We start from the raw sequence: 20,894 nt of genomic DNA on the forward strand, positions 1-20,894 counted from the left end.
AGAGATAAGGACAGAGGCTTCCCCCTGGCAGCCTCTCTCGCGCGCATTCCCTATCATATGATGCCCTTTGGTCCGCAGGGAAGGAGAAGGAGCTGTTGGCAGAGCCTCTGCCCCTGCTGAGGGTGCAAACTTCAGCTTGCACATTGTCTCATTCATGAAACTGTATTTTCCTCAGAAGTCATAACTGCCTTGGAGGTAAACTATTAATCTGACTTCAGAGTTGGAGCTTTCAAAGATAACCACAATCTGTGTGGTATGACTTGAATAAGCCAGAAAAAAAATTTTTTTCTCCCCAAATTCCTGAAATTCCACCACTAGTATGAAAGGGGAGAGCGAAATATCCAACTTGGAATGGCCAATGTTGGGAACCCCCACAAATGAATCCGTGGAGAGAAGAAAAGCAGTAGATGATAAAAGGAAGGGGGGAGAGTGTGGTTGAGAGACCAAAACCAACGCAACCTCACAATTTTGTGTGAGTTCTACTTGGCCTAGTCCCAACACCTCGCACACAGTAAGTCACAAATATCTGTTGAATGAATGCTCTTTTTTCTATACTTGAGGAAGTAGACACTCCCCCATGCCCCCCCCTCCAAAGTATCTTAAAGTAAAGGCGAAAGAACTAGTCCTATAAATGGGGTTAATTCACTCTCCTGGGATTCACTTATTGTTTTTAAAAAAAAAAAAAAGCAATTTCTCAGGACGCTCGCAAGCTCTCTGGGAGAGCAGTTTTCCACTCCGCGGGGCAAGAGAAATTTCCCGGGAGGCTGGAGCATCACCAAGGCCTATTCAATTCCCAAACATCACATGCCAAGCGTGCCGTCTTCTGCCTAGAGCTCCGGCGCGTCTGGGAACTAAGGTTGAGCGGCCGGGAGGGGCGGGCAGGCGGCCCTGGAGGAAGGGGCGCAGACCCAGCTGCGCGCCTCGCCCTCCCTCCGGCTTTGCAGCGCTCGGCTCAGCTCTTGCGCCTCCCTCCGCTCTCCCCTCCGCCCCCCTTCGCCCTCCCCTTTCCCTCCTTTTCTCCTCCTCCTCCTGCCGCCGCAGCCGCTGCCAGACCTCGCCAGTTCAGACCCACGGGGCTGCCCTTCCCTGCGCTCTCCCCTCGCTGCCCGGGCCCGGAGCGCAGCGCGGCCGCGCAGGTAGGAGCCCCGGAGCGGGGGGTCACACCAGCGCACCCAGTGCCCCGCGGGGCCGCGCGCCGAGGAGTAAGTGGGGTGACCTGAGGGGTGCAGTGAACCTGAGAACTGCCCCCATACAGTGCAGGATCTCTCAGGCAGAGCGGGAGGTGGAGGTGTGAGGTCTCGGAATGCGATCTGTCAGGATGTGCGAGCACTAGGTGACATCTGTTTGGATGGGCATGTGTGTGCGTGCCGACAATCAGCCGACAGGGCTTTGCCCGCCAATGAGGTTTTGAAAGTTTCAGGGGGGCCAATGTGTGAGGTTCAAGCGGCACCTGGATTCCACCGGAACTGGTTAGAAGCTGGAGCACTGAGCAGCTCCCCAGAGACAGCCGCCTGTTAACATACTGTTAAGAAAGGAGACCTCGCCTCCCTGGGGACGCCTGGCCGGCCGCCCTGAAACTGGTACTTCGGGCTGCGGCTTGGCTCCCCAGTTCTGGCCCTAGGCAGACCCGATCCTGAAGGTAGCATTTCGGGGACCGAGACACCCGTAAGGCGCGAAGGAACTAGACGCTTGGGCTGCTCCTCTACACCACCTGGGGCTTTTAAACAAAGCTGTTCGCAGAGAACGCGTGGAAATGCCACTTGGGAGAGTTTGCGCTGGGGAATGTGAGAAGTTCTGAAGGGCAGGTATTTTACTATGGGAGGAGATTGCTCCGGAGTTTCGCCGTGGTATTTTGTTTTGTCTTTTTTTTTTTTTTTAAGTTTGAAGCCAAGGTAATTCATATTGGTTCACAAGTTTTTCTGCTGAACTTTGCAAGGAACTTAACTAGCTGGAGGTGAGCTTATAGGGAAAGCCTTAACGTTCAAAGGAATATGAGATTTGCTGCCCCACTTCCACCCTCGAAAAAAAAAAAAATGCACCGTCACCTTTGAAATTAATTACCCTGTATTCTTTCTCTTTCACCCCCTTTCTCGAGCCTATTGTAGGTGCAGTGTAAAATGCGTACTTTACAGCTTTTGGGTATATTCATCGTAGCCGGACAGTGTAAACCGAAATGTAATTCTGCAGCCGTCTGCAGCCGTCTACAGCCTTTGGTGTCCCGTTTGGCCGAGGCAAAGTTGAGGAGGGGGTGGGGAGATGAGAAGTAAATTAGAAGTTGTGTATGACGGAGCCTCAGCCTTCTCCACCTTCTCCACCTTGCTCGTTACTTTACAGCTGAAGTTTTATTTTCCTCCGCTGCAGATGCTAAGCATCGGTTTGTACTGTGTTTTATTTGAGATTCACGATGTTGAAAGCCCTTTTCCTAACTATGCTGACTCTGGCGTTGGTCAAGTCCCAGGACACTGAGGAAACCATCACGTACACGGTAAGGGGGGATGGAATTTGAGATAAGTGCGGTTCAGTGGGATTCTGTGGCACAAGGGAGACTTTATCCAGTCCTGCCAGTCTATGTGGGCTATTCTCTGCGGAGGGTAATAAATTAAACCAGCGTTAGTAAAGTTCACGTTTAAGATAGGTTGTAAATAGCCAGTCATTTCAAAAGTTCACTTAGATCGCCATTTGAGATAGGGAGCAAAATGTAAGTATTTATGCAAGGCCAAAAAGGGAAACTCCTTTAAAACAAAAATCAAAGTAAGCTACATGTTTGTGAAACACTCAGCATATTAATGAGTATAAGTAACTGGAAAATATGAATGACTATATACATGCAGATAAAACCAGAACTCAAGGAGTAAGATTCAAATAGGAATGTTAAATATCACAAAAGCCCACCACCTCATGTGTGCATGTGACTTATGTTCTCATGTAAGTGGATTTTCTCGACTTTATAAAGGCTAATATTCACTTACAATCTAACTGATAGCTCATATAAATGCCACTCAGATAGACATGTGTTACCAGGATGCAATATTTGATAAAATGCATTGTGTGAAATTTGGTTTTGTATTTTCTGATTAGCATATCTGATATTTCCAAGTAATTTTTATTAATTAGCTAATTGCATGAGTACAACCAACATTGAATAAAGTATTGAAAATATCATCATCTATGCCCCCCTCCCCACCACTGCCCAGAATGGATACGGTTAGAACAGAGGGCAGTGCTTACCTCACTTCTGGTGAGTTTGTTTGCCTTCTGTTTTGTGTTTTCTAGTCTTTAATCAGTGTTGTGAGGCAAATGACATTTGTCCTGGATCAGAATATGAAAAACATATTTTTCTACTTGCTCCCAACATAAAATTAAGTAATCTTACTCAAAAGAATGTGGAAAATTTTTGAAAATAAAACTCTTAAAAGTGAGCTAATGTTAATTACTGATAATAAACATTATCTCACTTTTTTGATACCATATTATCCCTAGAATGTTAGTATTCATCTGGCAAATGTTCCTTGTTGTCCAGATCAACTATAAATCAAATGGGGTTTAGTATAAATATTTTGTTAACTTAATGGTAAGTGTAGTTGCTTCCTCTGCTGAAGATAAATAAAGCAAGAGAAATGAATACATGTGTTGTTTATCTTCAGATGAAATTGTTTTGTTCTTCAGGCTAAACTTACTACCTTCCTAGGGAGTTAAAATTAAATTAGCTCCCCCCTTTTATATTCATGTAATAATAGATTTTATTGCTTTTACAACTGCTTATCTTGTACTCCCTTCCCTTTGCTAATCACCTAAACCTTACTCATCTTTAGCAGAGAAAGTTCCCTGTGGTTTAGACATTGTAGTTTTAAGACCACTAACTAGGGTTCACCATTAGTATAACAGGTTTCCCAGATATGACACCCTTTCTGTGCCAAGATTAAATCTATTCTCTTTTAAACTGTATATGGCTATTAGTTCATGGTTAAAGGACAAGATGTAACTATTTTTTTAGTAACTCCCTATGGAGACACTATCTCTTTTCATCCTCATAGCAAAGTATGAGCTAAATGGCATGCTCTTACTTCTACTAATAGTAGAACTGAAGATCAGAGAGGTATCTAAATTAAGACTACACAGCCAATAAGTGGTGAAACTAAATTCAATCTAGGCTTGTTTAATAGTGATCCATACTGAATGTCCTAGAACTGAAAACCTAAAACAAACTTCAAGTCTCCTCTATTTAGCATACAAATTTATTAAGTGAACTGCCATTCTGCCTGGTTTGAATGATACTTCTCAAAAGGATGAGATCATATCCACAAGACAGCCTCATATTCTCCTTTCATATTAAAGATAGGATCCAGTCAGTTATGTATTCATCATATACCTGCCCTGTGCATAAGCAATTCTCATCACTATCAACAGAATTCAAGTTTATTTGTTTACTAAAAAATTTCAGACCTTAACCTTGGGGAATTTACCTTGAGAAAAGTACTGTTGAAAAGTACGAAGTATTATGCAGCTTATACATGTTGGTAAAGAAATACAAAAGCAGAGAGGTAATTAATGTTCATACTGGCAACCCACTCCATTATTCTTGCCTGGAGAATCCCATGGACAGAGGAGCCTGGTGGGCTACTGTCCACAGGGTTGCAAAAGTTTGGATACAACTGAAGCGACTTAGCACATGCTGCTTTCAATGAGCGACTGGTTTATTGAAGAAGTTAGAACTTGCTGCTACTTCTTGAAGGAAGTGAGGACTTTGGATTATTCTAGAAAGGCTGAAGAGGCACCTGAATCAGAAAAGGTAGCATAATCAAAGGCTAGAAGGGAACATAGCCAAGTCAAGATCAGGAGGTGACAAGAAGTTGGGTGGTGTGAGGGAGAACCTAAAGATGGTAATAGTGGAAGATGAGGGGTCCATAGGCCCCTGTGAGCTCTTAGATGGAGGAGCAGTGTAACCAAGAGAGCAAAGAAAGGTTATCATAGAGGCCTGTGTGCAGAATGCAGTGATATGGAGACCAGCTAAGGAGATTTGCCTTCTCATGAGATCGGGAAGGCTTACACCAACATGAGAGATATGAAAATGGATGCAAGGACAGCAGAGCTTGAAGGAAAATAATGGAAAAGTTGATGTTAAAATTGTTATCCTGGTTCCTGAGAAATGTGGTAGTGCCTTGGACAGTGTTGGTAAAACTAGAAACATTAGTTTGGGAGAGAAAATGAGTTTAGTTTTCACCTTATTAAGTCTTGGAAGTCAGTAAAATATCTAAACTCATCTCTGTCTCCATTCAGCTATTTATTTGCCAAGCATCTGTTGTTTGCCAAGCAACTCTTGGCTCTTATGAAAGAATTTAAGTTTATTTGTTTGTTTACTCTGCTTTTGCTTAATCCTTCCTGAAACCTCTTCCCCAAATCTGCATGTGATCAGATGTTTTCTTGAGCTTAAGAATTCTTCAGAGGCCTCATCACTTAGACCAGTATGTCTCAAGAAGTAGCCCATAGATAACTTGTATCAGAATCACCTAAGATGCTTGTTAGGAATTCAGATTCCATGCCCTCTACCTGACCTACAGAGTCAGAGCCTTTAGTTAGTCCCAAGAATCTCATTTTAACAAGCTGATTTAACTGATTCTTAAGCATAATAAAGCTTGAAATTCACTGACCTTCAAGGTCAAATTCAGTTCCCATTTGGCCTGTCCAGAGAAAGGCTTCCCAGGTTTGGCCCTGCCTACCTCTCTTACCTCACTCCATCCACCCAGGACTACTGGTAGCTCCTTCCAGCTTTGTACCTTTGCTTATGTGGTCCCTCATCCTAGACTTACCACATCTCCCTGGAAAAAAGTCCAGCTCACTTATAGCTTCACCCATAAAGCCCTCCCTTCCACCCTGTCATGCCTACCCACAGTCCTGAGCAGAGTCCATCACTCCTTCCACAGGTGAACTTGTGTCATGACACCTGACATCTTGGTCCAACTAATCTACCTGTCTCCTCTTCAAGCCTGGAAGCTGCCTGAGAATAGGAACAAGGTCTTAATCATCTTTGCTTTCCCAGGGACTAGGATGGTGCCTGGTGTGAAAGGGTACTTGATAGATGGTTCTGTCAGTGAGTGAACTAGAGAGGACCTTTAGAAACTGAAGCTGGGAGGCAGGCCATGGTATGAGAGGACGGATCAGGACATGACTGAATAGGAATGATAAGGAAAGTCAGGTGCTGGAATGTTCTAAGAGGATTTAGAGAGAAAGGGAATAGTCAAGGGCTGAATAAAAGAACTCAGTTGGATTTTTTTTGGTGTGTAAAATTTATAATGTGGAAGAAGGGTCAAGCAAAGCAAAAAAAGCAGTTAGAGAGATTACAGAATCTTAGTATCAAGAGTGAATGGAATTCCAAGATGGTTATGGGCAACTGGATCCAATAGAAATGCAACAAAAGAGTTGAGACAGGTGGTGATTGAAAAGAGATCCCTGAAGCAGTCCAGTGCACTGGTGTGTCTTTTTTAAAAAGCTACAGAATGTTAAACTACCCATCTCATCATCTATGTGGGACTCTAGTACCAAGACTGTTGCCATAAATATGAGGCTTTTAGAGTGACTTCTTAGAGAGTGGATACTGAATTAACTGTCTCCTGGCCCCTCTTCACAGCAATGCACAGATGGATATGAGTGGGATCCTGTAAGACAGCAGTGCAAAGGTGAGCCAGCTTCAAAGACTTCCCATCTGATCATAGTTCTCTGTCTCCATCTAGTATGTCCTTCATGCCCCACCTGTATTACACCCAAAAGGTATAAGCATGTGATTACATGCTCGGTTCCCCCTGTAAAAAGATTCCTGACTTATTCTATTACTCACCACAGATATTGATGAATGTGACATTGTCCCAGACGCTTGCAAAGGTGGAATGAAATGTGTCAACCACTATGGAGGATACCTCTGCCTTCCTAAAACAGCCCAGATTATTGTCAACAATGAGCAACCTCAGCAAGAAACACCAGCAGCCGAAGGTGTGGGTGCAGCTGCAAATGCAGCCGCGACCTCTAGTACAGGCACTGGGGGTGTAGCAGCCAGTGGCATGGCTGCCAGTGGAGTGGTGCCTGGGGGTGGTTTTGTCGCCAGTGCTGCTGCTGAAGTGCAGACTGGCCGAAATAACTTTGTCATCCGGCGGAACCCAGCTGACCCTCAGCGCATTCCTGCCAACCCTTCTCACCGGATCCAGTGTGCAACAGGCTATGAGCAGAGTGAGCATAACGTGTGCCAAGGTAAGCATGACTTTCTATGCTAATGAGAAAGTTCTTGCCCAAGTGCACCTTGTGAGAAAGACAACAGCTCTCATTTATTGGGAGCTTTCCCCTCACCATTCTTTGTGCTCAGTGCTTTGCCTGCATTATCATATTCAGTCATCACAAAAATCATAAAAGGTAGTTGCTGCCCGTGTCGTCGTCATTTTACAGATGAGGAAACTGTGTCTCAGAGAGGTCACCAGTGGTTCTCAACCTTAGCTGCACATATTCAGAGTCACTTGGGAGCCTTTAAAACTTCTCCATGTCCAAACCACACACTAGCCCAATTAAATAACACTCTCTGGGGGTGGGTTCCAGGAATCAGTATTCTTTTAAGCTCCCCAAGTGGTTCCAGTGTGCAGCCAAGTTTAAGAACCAGGGGTCACACAGGTGGTGAGTGCAGAGTCAGCCTTCAAACCCAGACAGATGGGACTAGAGTCAGAGCTGTCAAAGGAGCAGTCAAATTATTCATTTGGAATTTGAAATTGTGCTGTCAAGCTACTCCACAAATGCCCCCCTTTAAGGTCTCAAGCTTTTTCTTTTTCTTTTTTTTAATTGAACGTGCCAGTGACTTGTTTTCCTCACTGAGGAATAAAGAAATGGGACTTCTGCTTCTCATTACCTTTGAAGGAGTCTTCCCCCACTCACACTTATATCTATTTTTAAGCTCTCATTTGAGCACATTTCGCTTATATCACTTGCACCGTGGCACCATCTGCCTGGGTTTTTCTGTTTATTCTCACAAAGAATACACATCCGGTAGACTCATGCTAGCAAACTGATAAGAATCTTGGGCTTTGAAGACGTGTAGCATATGAACTAACTGGACTGTGCTAAGGGATTTTGTTCCTCTTTGCCTACTTAGCAAACCCTTTTAGATCTGCCTGATGTGGCCATAGAAGCTTCAGACTACTTTTTCACTGCCAGGCACTGGCTAGGTACACCCCATATACACCATAAGTGCCTCATATACACTGGCCAATAGGAAGGGCCCAGGAGTTCTTACCTTCTACTTACATAAGTGAAAAAGAGAGCACCTTCCTCCCTCAACACAGAAGGGTTCAACTGGGATCACCTAGCTGCTGTATTAAGTGAAAGAAGCATCTTTTGGTCTTTTAGGATGCTGCCCCTTATTCATGAGTGTTGAGTTTTATCTTCTGTATAAAAATATAGTAGATTTTAAATGGTTTGTAGATGAAGTAAGGAAACCTATCAGGCTCTGACTTTTATTATTTTATATTTTGCATTCAAATTTTCAGTATCCCACATCAAGAGCTAACCCATGCTGTGATGGTGTCACTTTTCAGAGTGCCTATCTTATTAGCATCTGTTTTGTGTTACTGTCATGAGTCAGAATTCCAATATTGATGATGAATTCTTCAGCATCTGCTTGATATTCAGATATTTAATTTAAGGATTATGTCAAAGAGATAACCTCATGAGGTTATTTATATATACATATATAAATATATATTTACAAACAAATATATATTTATATATGTATGGTGTGTGTAGTTAAGTGAATATTGGTTTGAAAATACCTTGAATTTATTTAAGATACCAACTTTTAATTGTGTTATTTAAATACATAGTTATATTGGAAGGTTTGGTGGTATTTTTCCTAAAACTGAAAAGTTTTGGTGAGTTTTAAAGTATTGACTTTTACATATTGAATTATTTTTTATACTTTGGACATATGTTTGAATGGTACTTAGGAGGGAAAAAAAACAGGTAAATGAAAGGATCATTTATCAGAAACTACAAAGTAGTTTATGGTCCATCACTGATAGTTGTCGTAGAAAGCAAGAAGAATGCCTAGAATCGAATGAAGTTCTAGAATAAAATATATTCAGGATTTACAATATGCACTGGTTACAGTAAAAGCTGTATAATAAAAAGTGAACAATAAAAATGAAATCCTATTTAATCTTTCTTAAACAAGATTTAGACTACTTTACAAAGTAAAGTCTTTTCTTCTTTGGGAATTTCTTTTTCAGTTATAAGCTAAAACTCTTAAATGCTTATGATAGATGCTAAATACATATTCATTGATTGCGTGTGCACATGGGGCATTTCCAACCCAAACTGTTTTGCATAATTCAACCAATTTCTACAATTTGAGATTGGGGGTCTGTATCATTAAAGCCAGGGTTAAAAGTTTTTTTGGATGACTTAAGGCTTAAGTTGGATTTCTTCCCATCACACACTTTTGCAAAGTGCCCATAAATGTGGATTTACTTAATTGTTGATAAAAGGGGGTTATTTCATATGATAACAACAGGATAATCTGTCTAGGGAATCTGACTAACATAAGTCGAGTCACACTTGTGCCCGTTTATTATTGAGCTGATCAAACAGGCAGTCCAGCTTCTTCTAATTGCCTACAGATGTATGACATTCTCATTCCAGGCCAGCAGCACAAAATAATGTTTTATAACCAATATGAAAGTGTAGGGACTTCTGCTTAAAACAATTATGTGCTCCAAGGACCTATATTACTGACATCATTGTAGAGTTTGAGGAACTTTCTGTTTTAATAAAGATCTCCATTCTCCTTTTAAATGTTGCGTACTTATGACCAGTAATCCAAACACATTTACCATGATTGCTGGATCAGAATAAATGAATGCCTCAGATGAGTCACATTTTTGTCATAAAATTATTTCTTTTTCCCACATATATTTTTCCACAGGTACAGTTTATCATTATGTAACTTAAAACTGAGGACATTTTTAATGTAATGACTGAAATCTGAACTGTATTTCAGTGTTAGTCAATTGTGCCTTTGCATGCACTATTATCAATCACAGTTGGCACTTAATCATTTAAATACCACTAGATATTTTTAAATATTTTCCATTTTAGGGACTTCCCTGGTGGTCCAGTTAAGACTCTGCATTTTCAATGCAGAGGTACAAGAGTTCAATCCCTGGTCAAGGCACTAAGATACCTCATGCCACGTGCAGTGTGGCCAAAAATAAAAAGTAAATGAATAAATGTATTCTATTTTATAAATATATTTTTAACCAGTTTTCCATGTTTTAACATTTACTGAAGACATGATTCTTTAACCTTTATTCATCTATTTGTCCAGGTTTTTTCAATTTTATGCAAAACCAAGGGGTTTAAAACATAACATCCAAATATCAATTCACAGTAAGCATTTTTTTCCAGGCAATTTTTACCAAGTGAGCGTGATACTGGGGAAGTCATTCACATTGAGAATTCCGAATGACAGGTGGCATCTTTGGCAGCTATCAAGTTTTATGAAGATCTTTTCGGTGTCACATACCTGGAGTCATGTAAAAATTAAGCTTTAGAAATTAATTATTTTTCCATGAAATATCATCCACCTCAAAGACAATGGATACTCATCTTGTTCCAAAAGGAAGTTGGATCTTTAGTCATAGTCACTATGTAATCTTCAAGGGATATGGAGTTAGAAAACACTAGTTCAAGTTGAGAAAGAATTGTTTTTTACCATATATAACGTTCTAAGAGCCCCATTCTTGTAGGGGAAAAAATAAGAGAAATAAGAAAATCAATTGCTCAATTGAAAGGAATTTGTTCACTTAATTGAACTTACAAAAACTAAATGTAGAATATTTTGAATGGTTGGTGATTAAATCATTACTAAACTCAGCCAGGGTTTGCAAGTATCATTACTTACTTGCTAAAGAAACCATGCCATTAGAAAATGAACTTGATACAAATGTCTAATAAAGCTGATTGTGGAGTCATATCCAGAGTGCAATTCCTGGCTTGTTTTATATAAGGTATAACTGAAAGATGTGAAAACATATCCTAGAGTTTCCAACCATCTCTGTCTATCCAAGACTATCTTGATATGAAAACTAAATGTCCCACTTCCCTGGAAATGCCTCAGTCCTGGAGAAATGGCATTGTTGAGCACCTCAGCAAACCCCCAATAACCAAATGTCCTGTACACCACAGCCAACAGTGGGAAAGCTTCAGTGTTAAAGCCACTTTTCCAGGTTAAGGCATTGTTTGTACGGTAAGACTGTTTTTTCCACTTGTTTAAAACTTTGAAAAACTATATTTCATTGATCTTTATGTACCTAGACAGAGCCTTTCTTTGCGGTTGTCAGGATTCTGCCCGTTTGTCAATTTCCACATTGTTCTAGATTGCATGTGTAGGATATCTAGATATTAGCACCTACATACTTGGATACATGTCATACCATAGTTAGTACATCTTTCCTCATTTCCACTGGGAAAAATTTTACCACTCAGCTAAATTAAAAACCATAGTTCAACTACAAACTTTTGTTTGCCAAATTTATTTTTTCAGTTTTAGCTATATTTTCAATGATTTTATTTGGTTTCTGTTATTATTACCTATGATGCAGGAGCCACTAAAAAGCTGAAAAGAGAAATATACTGCCTTTTGTAAAGCCTAAAGGAATTAAAAAATTATACTTAGGGTTAAAAAGCTCTACACTCTTGGAGACCGTATATTATCCTCTGCATATTTCTTTATAAACATAACTAAAGTACTATTTTGAAAAGGAAAAAACTTATCTTTACAACTACTTTAGAAAAGAGAAATTTTGAACTAACACATAGAGATTCTTAGATGTTAGGGACATCTCTTGTTGGCTTCTTTCATTTGAAACTTAAATGATATCATATCCAAAAAAGGATTTATAAATTACAGTGTAATCAAGTAGCTTAGCATACTTGGCATTGTCATTACCAAGCAACTTTCAAATACTAGCCTTTCCTTGATCCTCTCTACTGTCATTAGGGTCTCTGGTTGTTCCGGTTAGTTTTGTGAAGAAGTGCCTAATTTTTGTTATATGTAATTATACAGCCCAGCAAAGAGCTTTGATCTCGGAAAATAGATACCTTGCAAAAAGAAGATTATAATTGAGTAAATTATTATATTAACAGAAAATAAATATTTCAAGCAGAATGTAAAATGGGTGTTTCACCTACTAATAGTTTATTGTATTTAGCTATTAATTATCTTTGAGTATCTTAAAATTCTCTAAGGCCATGTAAATGCATAGGAGTTGAGTTTATAGGGAAAACTTAATTCATTTTTAAATAAGCTGATGCCATATAATTGCATTGATTTCCTCCTGAAAAATCTAGCATTGTTTCATGATTTACATCTCCAAACACTATAGTCATCAAATTTCAGTTAAGACCCATTTTAATACACATTTGTAAATAATATGTAAATCTATGTGATTCTTGCACAGTCAGAAAATTCCTTCATAAAAACTGAATGATAGTTACTTGAGGTAGAAGGATGGAAGATATTGATATGATCACACTTCTGCCACAAAAGACTAAGTTATATAACTATTTAACTCAATGATTTTCTAAATGTGGTTTCCAGACCAGAAACATTAGCATCATCCAATAACTTATTAGAAATGCAAAATCATGGGCCCCATCAGATACTGAATTGGAAACTCTAAGGATGGGGCTCAGCAACCTATGTCTTAACAATCCTATGATTTTGATCCCTATTCAAGTATGAGAACCAATGGCCTAACATAAATTTAACCTCAGGAAGTTGCATTCAGGTGTAAAAATCAAAGGGCGGGGTCAGAATACTTTATGTGGGATGTGGGAAGTAAGGAGGAGAAAATATCAAAAATACTTTCTGCTTATGGGACAGAATAATATGTCTACTTCTCTCACCATTCTTATTGTCATCACCAGTGCCCTCATCCCCGAATATGATTGGCCACGAGTCCTGGTTAGGACTGTATTCCTGAACCAAGAACATAAATGTGCAATCTAGAGGAAAAGGGGGCATCTTAACAAGAAAACAAGAGGTCTTTTACCTCTCTACGAAGCCTGCAAGTGTGAAATACCATGCTGTTGTCCTGTGCTCGGTTGCTCGTGTCTGACTCTTTGTGACCCCATGGATTGTAGCCCACCAGGCTCCTCTGTCCATGGAATTTTCCAGGCAAGAATACTGGAGTGGGTTGCCATGTCCTACTCCAGGGGATCTTCCCAACCTGGGATCAAATCTGCATCTCTTGTGTCTACTTCATTGGCAGGTGGATTCTTTACCACTGCATCTGGGAAGCCTTGTGAAATACTATAAATGCCTTTAAAATGTCAGTAGGTAAAACTCACAGTTATGTTTTGGCTATGATAATGATTGGTGCTAAGTAATACCCGTACCTTCTAAAGGCATCCCCCTTATACTCAAGTCACAAACATGTGGAGGTTCAGTTCACGTAGAGTTGCAAAAGAGGAAGAGGTTGATTCTGATTTTGGCCTTAAAAATGTGCTTTATTTACCAAACTGATGGGAGATCCTTTCAATACCAGATGCATGGCTGAATTGACATCCCCTTTAGATTCTGTGAATATCATCAAATATTAGAATACTATTCATATAAGTATCTTCTGTTCAATTAAAACTTTATCAAAGATTCACTTCCCATCAAAGACAATATTCTTAAAACTAGTTAACACTTAATCTACAGAATGAATTTTCCTTGCCCCATAGAAGCAAAAAGAAGCAGATTAGAGTAGAATTGCAAGCCTGGATAACTTCAGGAATGTGCACTGGGTACTCATTATCTCTTTCTCCAGAAGAAAATTTCAAACTAGAGTCTCTGAAATCAACAAATTGCCCCATTGGTAAAGATTGCCTTTGCACTTGTTGAATTATTGGCACAATTCTGTTCTTTGAAACCAAAGAGTAAACAAAATTTGTCCCAAATGTGTTTGATTTTGCACGAATGTACAAATAAGTAATCCGTGCCACATCTGAAATTCATTAGCATGCTTCTTTTTCCAGGAGGGAACTGCAAATTACACACTCAAAAATAAAACTGATCAAGAAAACTGCATTCAAATATTGGCAGAAGAAAACAGCTCTCATTGTAAGCATTTAGCCACAATTGCAGACTTGTAGCTTGAACCTAAATGATTTGTAAACATTTAATAAAGATGAAGTGAAGGAATGACATGAAAGGAAGGCTGAGTGCCAGGATACTGGCAGCGGCGTGGATAGCTTATTGCTGTCAATTTTGTATAACCACAGATTAAAAGGAGGGACAGAGTGTGAATTAATGTTATATAAATATATGCTAAATAGACCTAAAAACTTAAGATATTTGGCTAACTCAATTCTAAAACTTTAACTACCTTTAAAATAATTGCATGTTTATACTAGTCAAGGGTAACCAAGCAATATCACGAGTGAAATTGATCAAACAGAATGCAAAACCATTTAGTTAATGTTCAGCAATTCCATCAAATTTTAAGAATCACTTTTTGTCGTTAAGGCACTTTGGTAGAATCAAAGTAGGACATTGTCCTTTGGGAATTTGCCATCATTAACTCATGAATTATCAAATAACAATAAAAGAAACAAAATACAACTCTGGAAAATAACTCATGGGACATCACGAGAAGTACATAATGAATTGCCAGAAGTAGTAGCAAAATCAATATGTGATACAGGTATCCTTACAATTTACTAAAATCCACATTTGGACAGAAAAAAAGAACATGTCCCCAGATATATGGTGAAGAACAAAAGCCTGGTTCCTTCCTGGAATGGAACATTTAGAAGAGAATAATGAGGGGAAGTTGAGAGTTCTGAAGCAGAAATTAAGGTCCAAACAGCGACGGAAGTAAGCATCATGTAGACAAGTCAGAACAAGGGAAAAACAGCTTTGTGTCCATGTCCCTCATACTCAAGAGTGGTTTCCCAGGAGACTCCCCCAGAAGCAGGGTGCTGCTGATAGGAATGCTAACAAGGTTAGGGGTGGGGGTATGTGGAGGAATACAAAATTAGGCAGTACCCATGATGCTGAAGCACTGCAGAGCAAACATTTATGACTAGCTCCATCCTCAGTAACTCTCCCCAACAAAATACTAATGTGGTCCTCCAGTTCTGTCTCAGTATCTTCCCAAGTTATGTCCCATTTTACTTATTATTGAGATGGCACTAAGCAAATGTTTTGTGTTTGTGTATGTGTGTGTGTTGTTTGAATAAATGAATGGTTTTTAATCATTAGAGAATTCATGCTTAAAGTTTACTTGAGTTCTAAAACCATCCTTGAAAACGAGCTATTATGTATACTGTATATGTATAAATTATGTTTCCCAACTCTGTATGTATCAAACTTTTTATTAACAATGGAGGTCTTAGATATCTAGTACCTATCTTAAGCTTAAGACATTTGAAAGAAGAAACTATGAAATCTATTCTTTATATTATGGATTGTTAGGTTTTTAATAAACATTGGCAAATAAATAAGTTGCTGTTATTCCTAAAGCAAGACTAATAATAAGAAACACTAATTCTTTTAACTTTCTGACAAGCTATTTAACAAGTGATTGCATCTCTGTATCAGATGTATCCTTCATCAGAAATATAATGGTGAATAATGAAAATACAGTTGGCTCGGGGAAATGTTAATATTTATGATATTTGAAGTGAAATAATCACAAGGCTGGAAAAATGTTTATGTAAGCTCTCCAATATTGTGGAGGAAATCAGGGCACTGGGTAAAACTCTGTGAAAATAAGAGCAAAAAAAGGAAGAAGGGGTCAGAGCAATCTATCTTGGTCCTTTCCCTTGACTGCAAATCACAAACTATCTGTAGTTTTTTTGTTGTTGTTTTTTGGTTATGTAATTTAAAAAAAATTGAAATATAATTCACGTACAATATTGTGTTAATTTTAAGAGTACAGCAAACTGATTCAGCTATATTTTTCAGATTTCCATTATCAGTTATCATAAAATATTGAATAAAGTTCCCTGTGCATGTATGCCCAGTCATTTAGTCATGTCCAACTCTTTGCGACCCCAAGAACAGCCCACCAGGCTCCTCTGCCCATGGAACTTTCCACGCAAGAATACTGGAGTGGCTTGCCATTTCCTTCTCCAGGGAATCTTCCCAACCAAGAATTGAACCCATGTCTCTTGTGTCTTCTGCATTGACAGTCGGATTCTTGACCACTGAGCTATCTGGGAAGCACATAGTTCCCTGTGCTATACAGTAAATCCTTGTTGCTTATCTATTTTATGTATAGTAGTTTGTATATGTTAATCCCATACTCCTAATTTATCCCTTCTCCCCCTCCATAAGTTTGTTTTCTACGTCTGTGAATCTTTTTCTGTTTTGTATATAGATTTATTTGTATTATTTTTTAGATTCCACATGTAAGTGGTACCATAAAACATTTGTCTTTTACTTCTTCACTTAGCATGATAATCTCTAGGTCCATCTATGTTGCTACAAATGACATATTTTATTCTTTTTTATGACATATTCCATTGTATATATGTATATGTGTGTGTGTGTGTATGTCTGTTGTTGTTGTTCAGTTGCTAAGTTATGTCCAACTCTTAGTGACCTCATGGACGTCAGCGTACCTGGCTCCTCTGTCCTTCACTATCACCCGGAGTTTGCTCAAACTCATGTCCATTGGGTTGGTGATGCTATTTAACCATCTCATCCTCTGCCACCCGCTTCTCCTGTTGCCTTCAATCTTTCCCAGCATTGGGATTTTTTCCAATGAGTTAGCTCTTCACATCAGGTACCCAAAGTATTGTAGCTTCAGCTTCAGCAGCCTCCTTCTAATGGATATTCAGGACTGATTTCCTTTAGGATTGACTGGTTTGATATTCTTGCTGTCCAAGGGACTCTCAAGAATCTTCTCCAGCACCATAGTTCAAAAGCATCAATTCTTTGGCACTCGGCCTTCTTTATGGTCCAACTCTCACATCTGTACCTGACTACTGGAAAAACCATAGCTTTGACTATACAGACTTTTGTTAGCAAAGTGATGTGTCTGCTTTTTAATACACTGTCTAGGTTTGTCATAGCTTTTCTTCCAAGGACCAAGTATCTTTTAATTTCATGGCTGCAGCCACTGTCTGCAGTGATTTCGGAGCCCAAGAAAATAAAATCTGTTACTGCTTCCACTTTTTCATCTTCTATTTGCCATGAAGTGATGGGACCAGATGCCATGATCTTAGTTTTTTTAATGTCAACTTTCAAGCCAGCTTTTTCACTCTTGTCTTTCACCCTCATCAAGAGGCTCTTTAGTTCCTCTTCACTTTCTGCCATTAGAGTGGTATTATCTGCATATCTGAGGTTGTTGATATTTCCTCTGGCAATCTTAAGTCCAGCTTGTGATTCATCCAGCCCGGCATTTCGCATGATGTACTCTGCATAGAAGTTAAATAAGCAGGGTGAAAATATACAGCCTTGATGTACTCCTTTCCCAATTTGGAACCAGTCCATTGTTTCATGTCTGATTCTAACTTTTGCTTCTTGCCCTGTTTCTCAGGAGACAGGTACAGTGGTCTCATATTCTCATTTCTTTAAGAATTTTCCATAGTTTGTTGTGATTCCATAGTTTGTTGTGATTTCCATTGTGTAGTCAATGAAGCAGAAGTAGATGTTTTTCTGGAATTCCCTTGCTTTCTCTCTGACCCAGTGAATGTTGGCAATTTGATCTCTAGTTCCTGTGCCTTTTCTAAACCCAACTTGTACATCTGGAAGTTCTTGGTTCACATACTCCTGAAGCCTAGTTTGAAGAATTTTGAGCATAATCTTACTAGCATGTGAAATGAGCACAACTGTATGGTAGTTTGAACTTTCTTTGGCATACTACATCTTCTTAAACCAATTGTCTGTTGATGTGCACTTCGACTGTTTCCATATATTGGCTATCGTAAATTGTGCTGCTATAAACATTGGAGTGCATATATCTTTTCAAATTAGTTTTCTTCTTTTCTGGATATATGCCCAGGAGTGGGATTGCTGGATCATGTGGTAGCTCTGTTTTTAGTTTTTTAAAGGAACTTCCATGTTATTTTCCATTGTGACTGTACCAGTTTATATTCCCACCAATAGTGTAAGAGAGTTCACTTTTCTTCACACTCTCTCCAGCACTTTACGATCTGTAAACTTTTTGATGATAGCCATTCTGACTGATATAAGGTGATAACTCATTGTGACTTTGATTTGCATTTAACTAATAATTAGTGATGTTCAGCATTTTTTCATGTGTTTGTTGGACATCTGTATGTCTTCTTTGGAGAACTGTCTGTTTAGGTCTTCTGCCCATTTTTTTTTTTTTTTTTTAATATTGAGCTACATGAGCTGTTTGTATATTTTGGATACTAACCCCTTGTCTGTTGCATCATTTGCAAAAATTTTCTCCCATTCTGTAGGTTATCTTTTCATTTGATAATGGTTTCCTTTGCTGTGCAAAAGCTTTTAAGCTTGCTTGGCCCTGTTTGTTTATTTTTTATTTTATTTCTATTGCTTTGGGAGCATGAGCTAAGAAAATATTGCTTCAGTTTATGTCAGAGAATATTTTGCCTATGTTCTAAGAGTTTTATGGTGTAATGACTTGTGTTTAGGTCTTTAAACCATTTTGAATTTATTTTTGTATATAGTGTGAGAGAGTGTTCTAGTGTCATTGATTTACATGTAGCTGTACAGCTTTCCCAACACTACTTGTTGAAGAGACTGTCTTTTTCTCCATTGTATATTCTTGCCTCCTTTGTCATAGATTAATTGACTGTAGGTATGTGGGTTATTTCTGGACTCTCTATTCTGTTCCATTGATCCATGTCTGTTTTTATACCAATACCATGCTATTTTGATTATTATAACTTTGCAGTATCACCTGAAGTGTGGAAGGGTTATGCCTCCAGCTTTGTTATTTTTCCCCAGAATTGCTTTGGCAATTATGGATCTTTTGTGGTTCCATTTAAATTTTAGGGTTATTTGTTCTAGTTCTGTGAAAACTGTCATGAGTATTTTGATAGGGATCATATTAAATCTGTAGATTGTTTTGGGTAGTATGGCCACTTTAACAGTGTTAATTCTTCCAATCCAAGAGCATAGGATATTGTTCCATTTCCTTGAACCACCACCAATTTCCTTTATCAGTGTTTTATATAATTTTCAGTGTATAGGTCTTTTACCTCCTTGGTTAAGTTTATTCCTAAGTATTTTTATGTTATTTTAAATGGGATTTTTTTTTTAACTTTCACTTTCTGGTATTTCATTGTTAGTATAAAGAAATGCAGCAGATTTATGTATATTAATCTTTTGTCCTGCCTGTCTTGATGAATTCATTTATTTAGTTCTAAAAGTGTTTGCTGGAGTCTTTAAGGTTCTCTGTATAGAGTATCAAGTTATCTGCAAATAGTTTTACCTCTTCCATTCCAATTTAGATACCTTTTATTTATTTTTCTTGTCTGATTGCTGTGGCTAGGAATGAAACCATTCTTTTAAAATCTATCCTGTTAAAATGCTAAAGGGTAGAATCCAGGAAAGTTACTTAGTTGGTTGTAGGTAACTTAAAGAAGCACAGTTATGATCTGGTCCCAAGGTAGGAAGAACTGAATTTCTAGAGAAGTAAGAAAGAAATCCATAGATCTGAGAGTCCCAGGAAGAAAGAATGTAGAATACTGAGGGGACCCTGGGAGCTAATAGCTAGCTTGTACTTAACTGTATTTGAATTAGGGGTGTGAAGGAGACAACAGAACTAGAGACAACCACGAAAGCTGTGTGTTTTGCTTTAAGTGTGCCCAGCTAAAGTGAGAATCATGATAGAAACCACAACTTCCTTTGTGCATATAAAATCTCAAAAAGCTCTAGGGACTGTAGTGAAATAAATTTTGCATTCTAAATAGCTGTGTGTGCTGCAGAGAATCTAATCCTACTCCCTTGAGTGGACAGTGGAACACAATCTAAAATAGGAAAGAATTCAGGGGTTCCCGCTCATTGTCCAACCTGGAGACCAGATCTGTCACAATGTGGATCAGAGAATTTTTGTTTGGTGGTGATTAATTAGATCTCACTATTTTGCCATAAGGCCCTCCTCTTATACATACATTCACAAAATGTCATTAAATTGTTGTTGTCATATTCACAAAATGTCATCAAATTGTCATTAAATTGTTACTGTTCACTAAAAAAATTAAGTATCTCAATATTTTTAATATGCCAGAATTATGCAGAGCAGTATAAGTCTGCTTTCCAGAGTCTGTTATTCAGTCCTTTGAATTTGTTTATTTGAAGAAGCTTCTTAAAGAATTAGTTGAAAATAAATCATTCTCCTAAAATATGTGAGCAATTTATGTATCTGGCATCATTCAAAACCCACCAGTAAGCTTTTTTCCTAATCACTGTTTTTCATCATTTGAGGCCTAAAGAGATAATATTGTTTAAAATGGTTTTCTCTGCTTATCCGTGTTCTGTCCTGAGAAATTTGTGATATCAGAATGTATCTCATCTAAAAAAGGAAAGGATATCCAAAAGAAGCTGTTAAAAGACACCTTAGAGACCTGCCTACACGGCCTAAATGCCCCTCTTTCCTTGCCTGGATTTAGTTTGTTCCAGCTATTTACATTCACACATGTGCACAAACATGTAACACACCATTCTTTTTTTACAGGAAAGTAACATGTATGAAAATTAAACTGTTAAAGTGCTTATAGTGCAGGTAGAAAAAAAAGAAAATTAAACTGATCAAAGCTGATAATGCTTCTAAAATGATTCTCTCATTATTCTTGTAAAAGCAACTCTAGAAACTGCTTTGTAAATTCATATTTTTACCTATCACAAGACAATAGGGCACCTTGGACAGCTACTACAT

At 38.6% G+C, this 20,894-nt stretch overlaps 1 protein-coding gene across 4 annotated transcripts in view; it reads left to right on the plus strand.

Moving 5' to 3' along the window:
* Positions 1–883: 883 nt before the first annotated feature.
* The window catches only part of EFEMP1 (EGF containing fibulin extracellular matrix protein 1), a 69,574-nt gene continuing 49,563 nt past the window's right edge, over positions 884–20,894 (plus strand). The window contains exons 1-4 of one of the 4 annotated variants that reach the window (XM_065929253.1): positions 884–1,136; positions 2,398–2,485; positions 6,626–6,674; positions 6,838–7,239. In XM_065929253.1, the coding sequence (XP_065785325.1) occupies positions 2,405–2,485; positions 6,626–6,674; positions 6,838–7,239 (532 nt within the window). In that variant the 5' untranslated portion in view covers positions 884–1,136; positions 2,398–2,404. Of the gene's footprint in view, positions 1,137–1,620; positions 1,640–1,688; positions 1,806–1,836; positions 1,955–2,397; positions 2,486–6,625; positions 6,675–6,837; positions 7,240–20,894 lie in introns of those variants that run through there. The other 3 variants (XM_065929256.1, XM_065929255.1, XM_065929254.1) reach the window with 3 other exon arrangements.

The sequence above is a fragment of the Muntiacus reevesi genome, chromosome 3 (assembly GCF_963930625.1).
Source record: "Muntiacus reevesi chromosome 3, mMunRee1.1, whole genome shotgun sequence".
Lineage (NCBI taxonomy): Eukaryota > Metazoa > Chordata > Mammalia > Artiodactyla > Cervidae > Muntiacus > Muntiacus reevesi.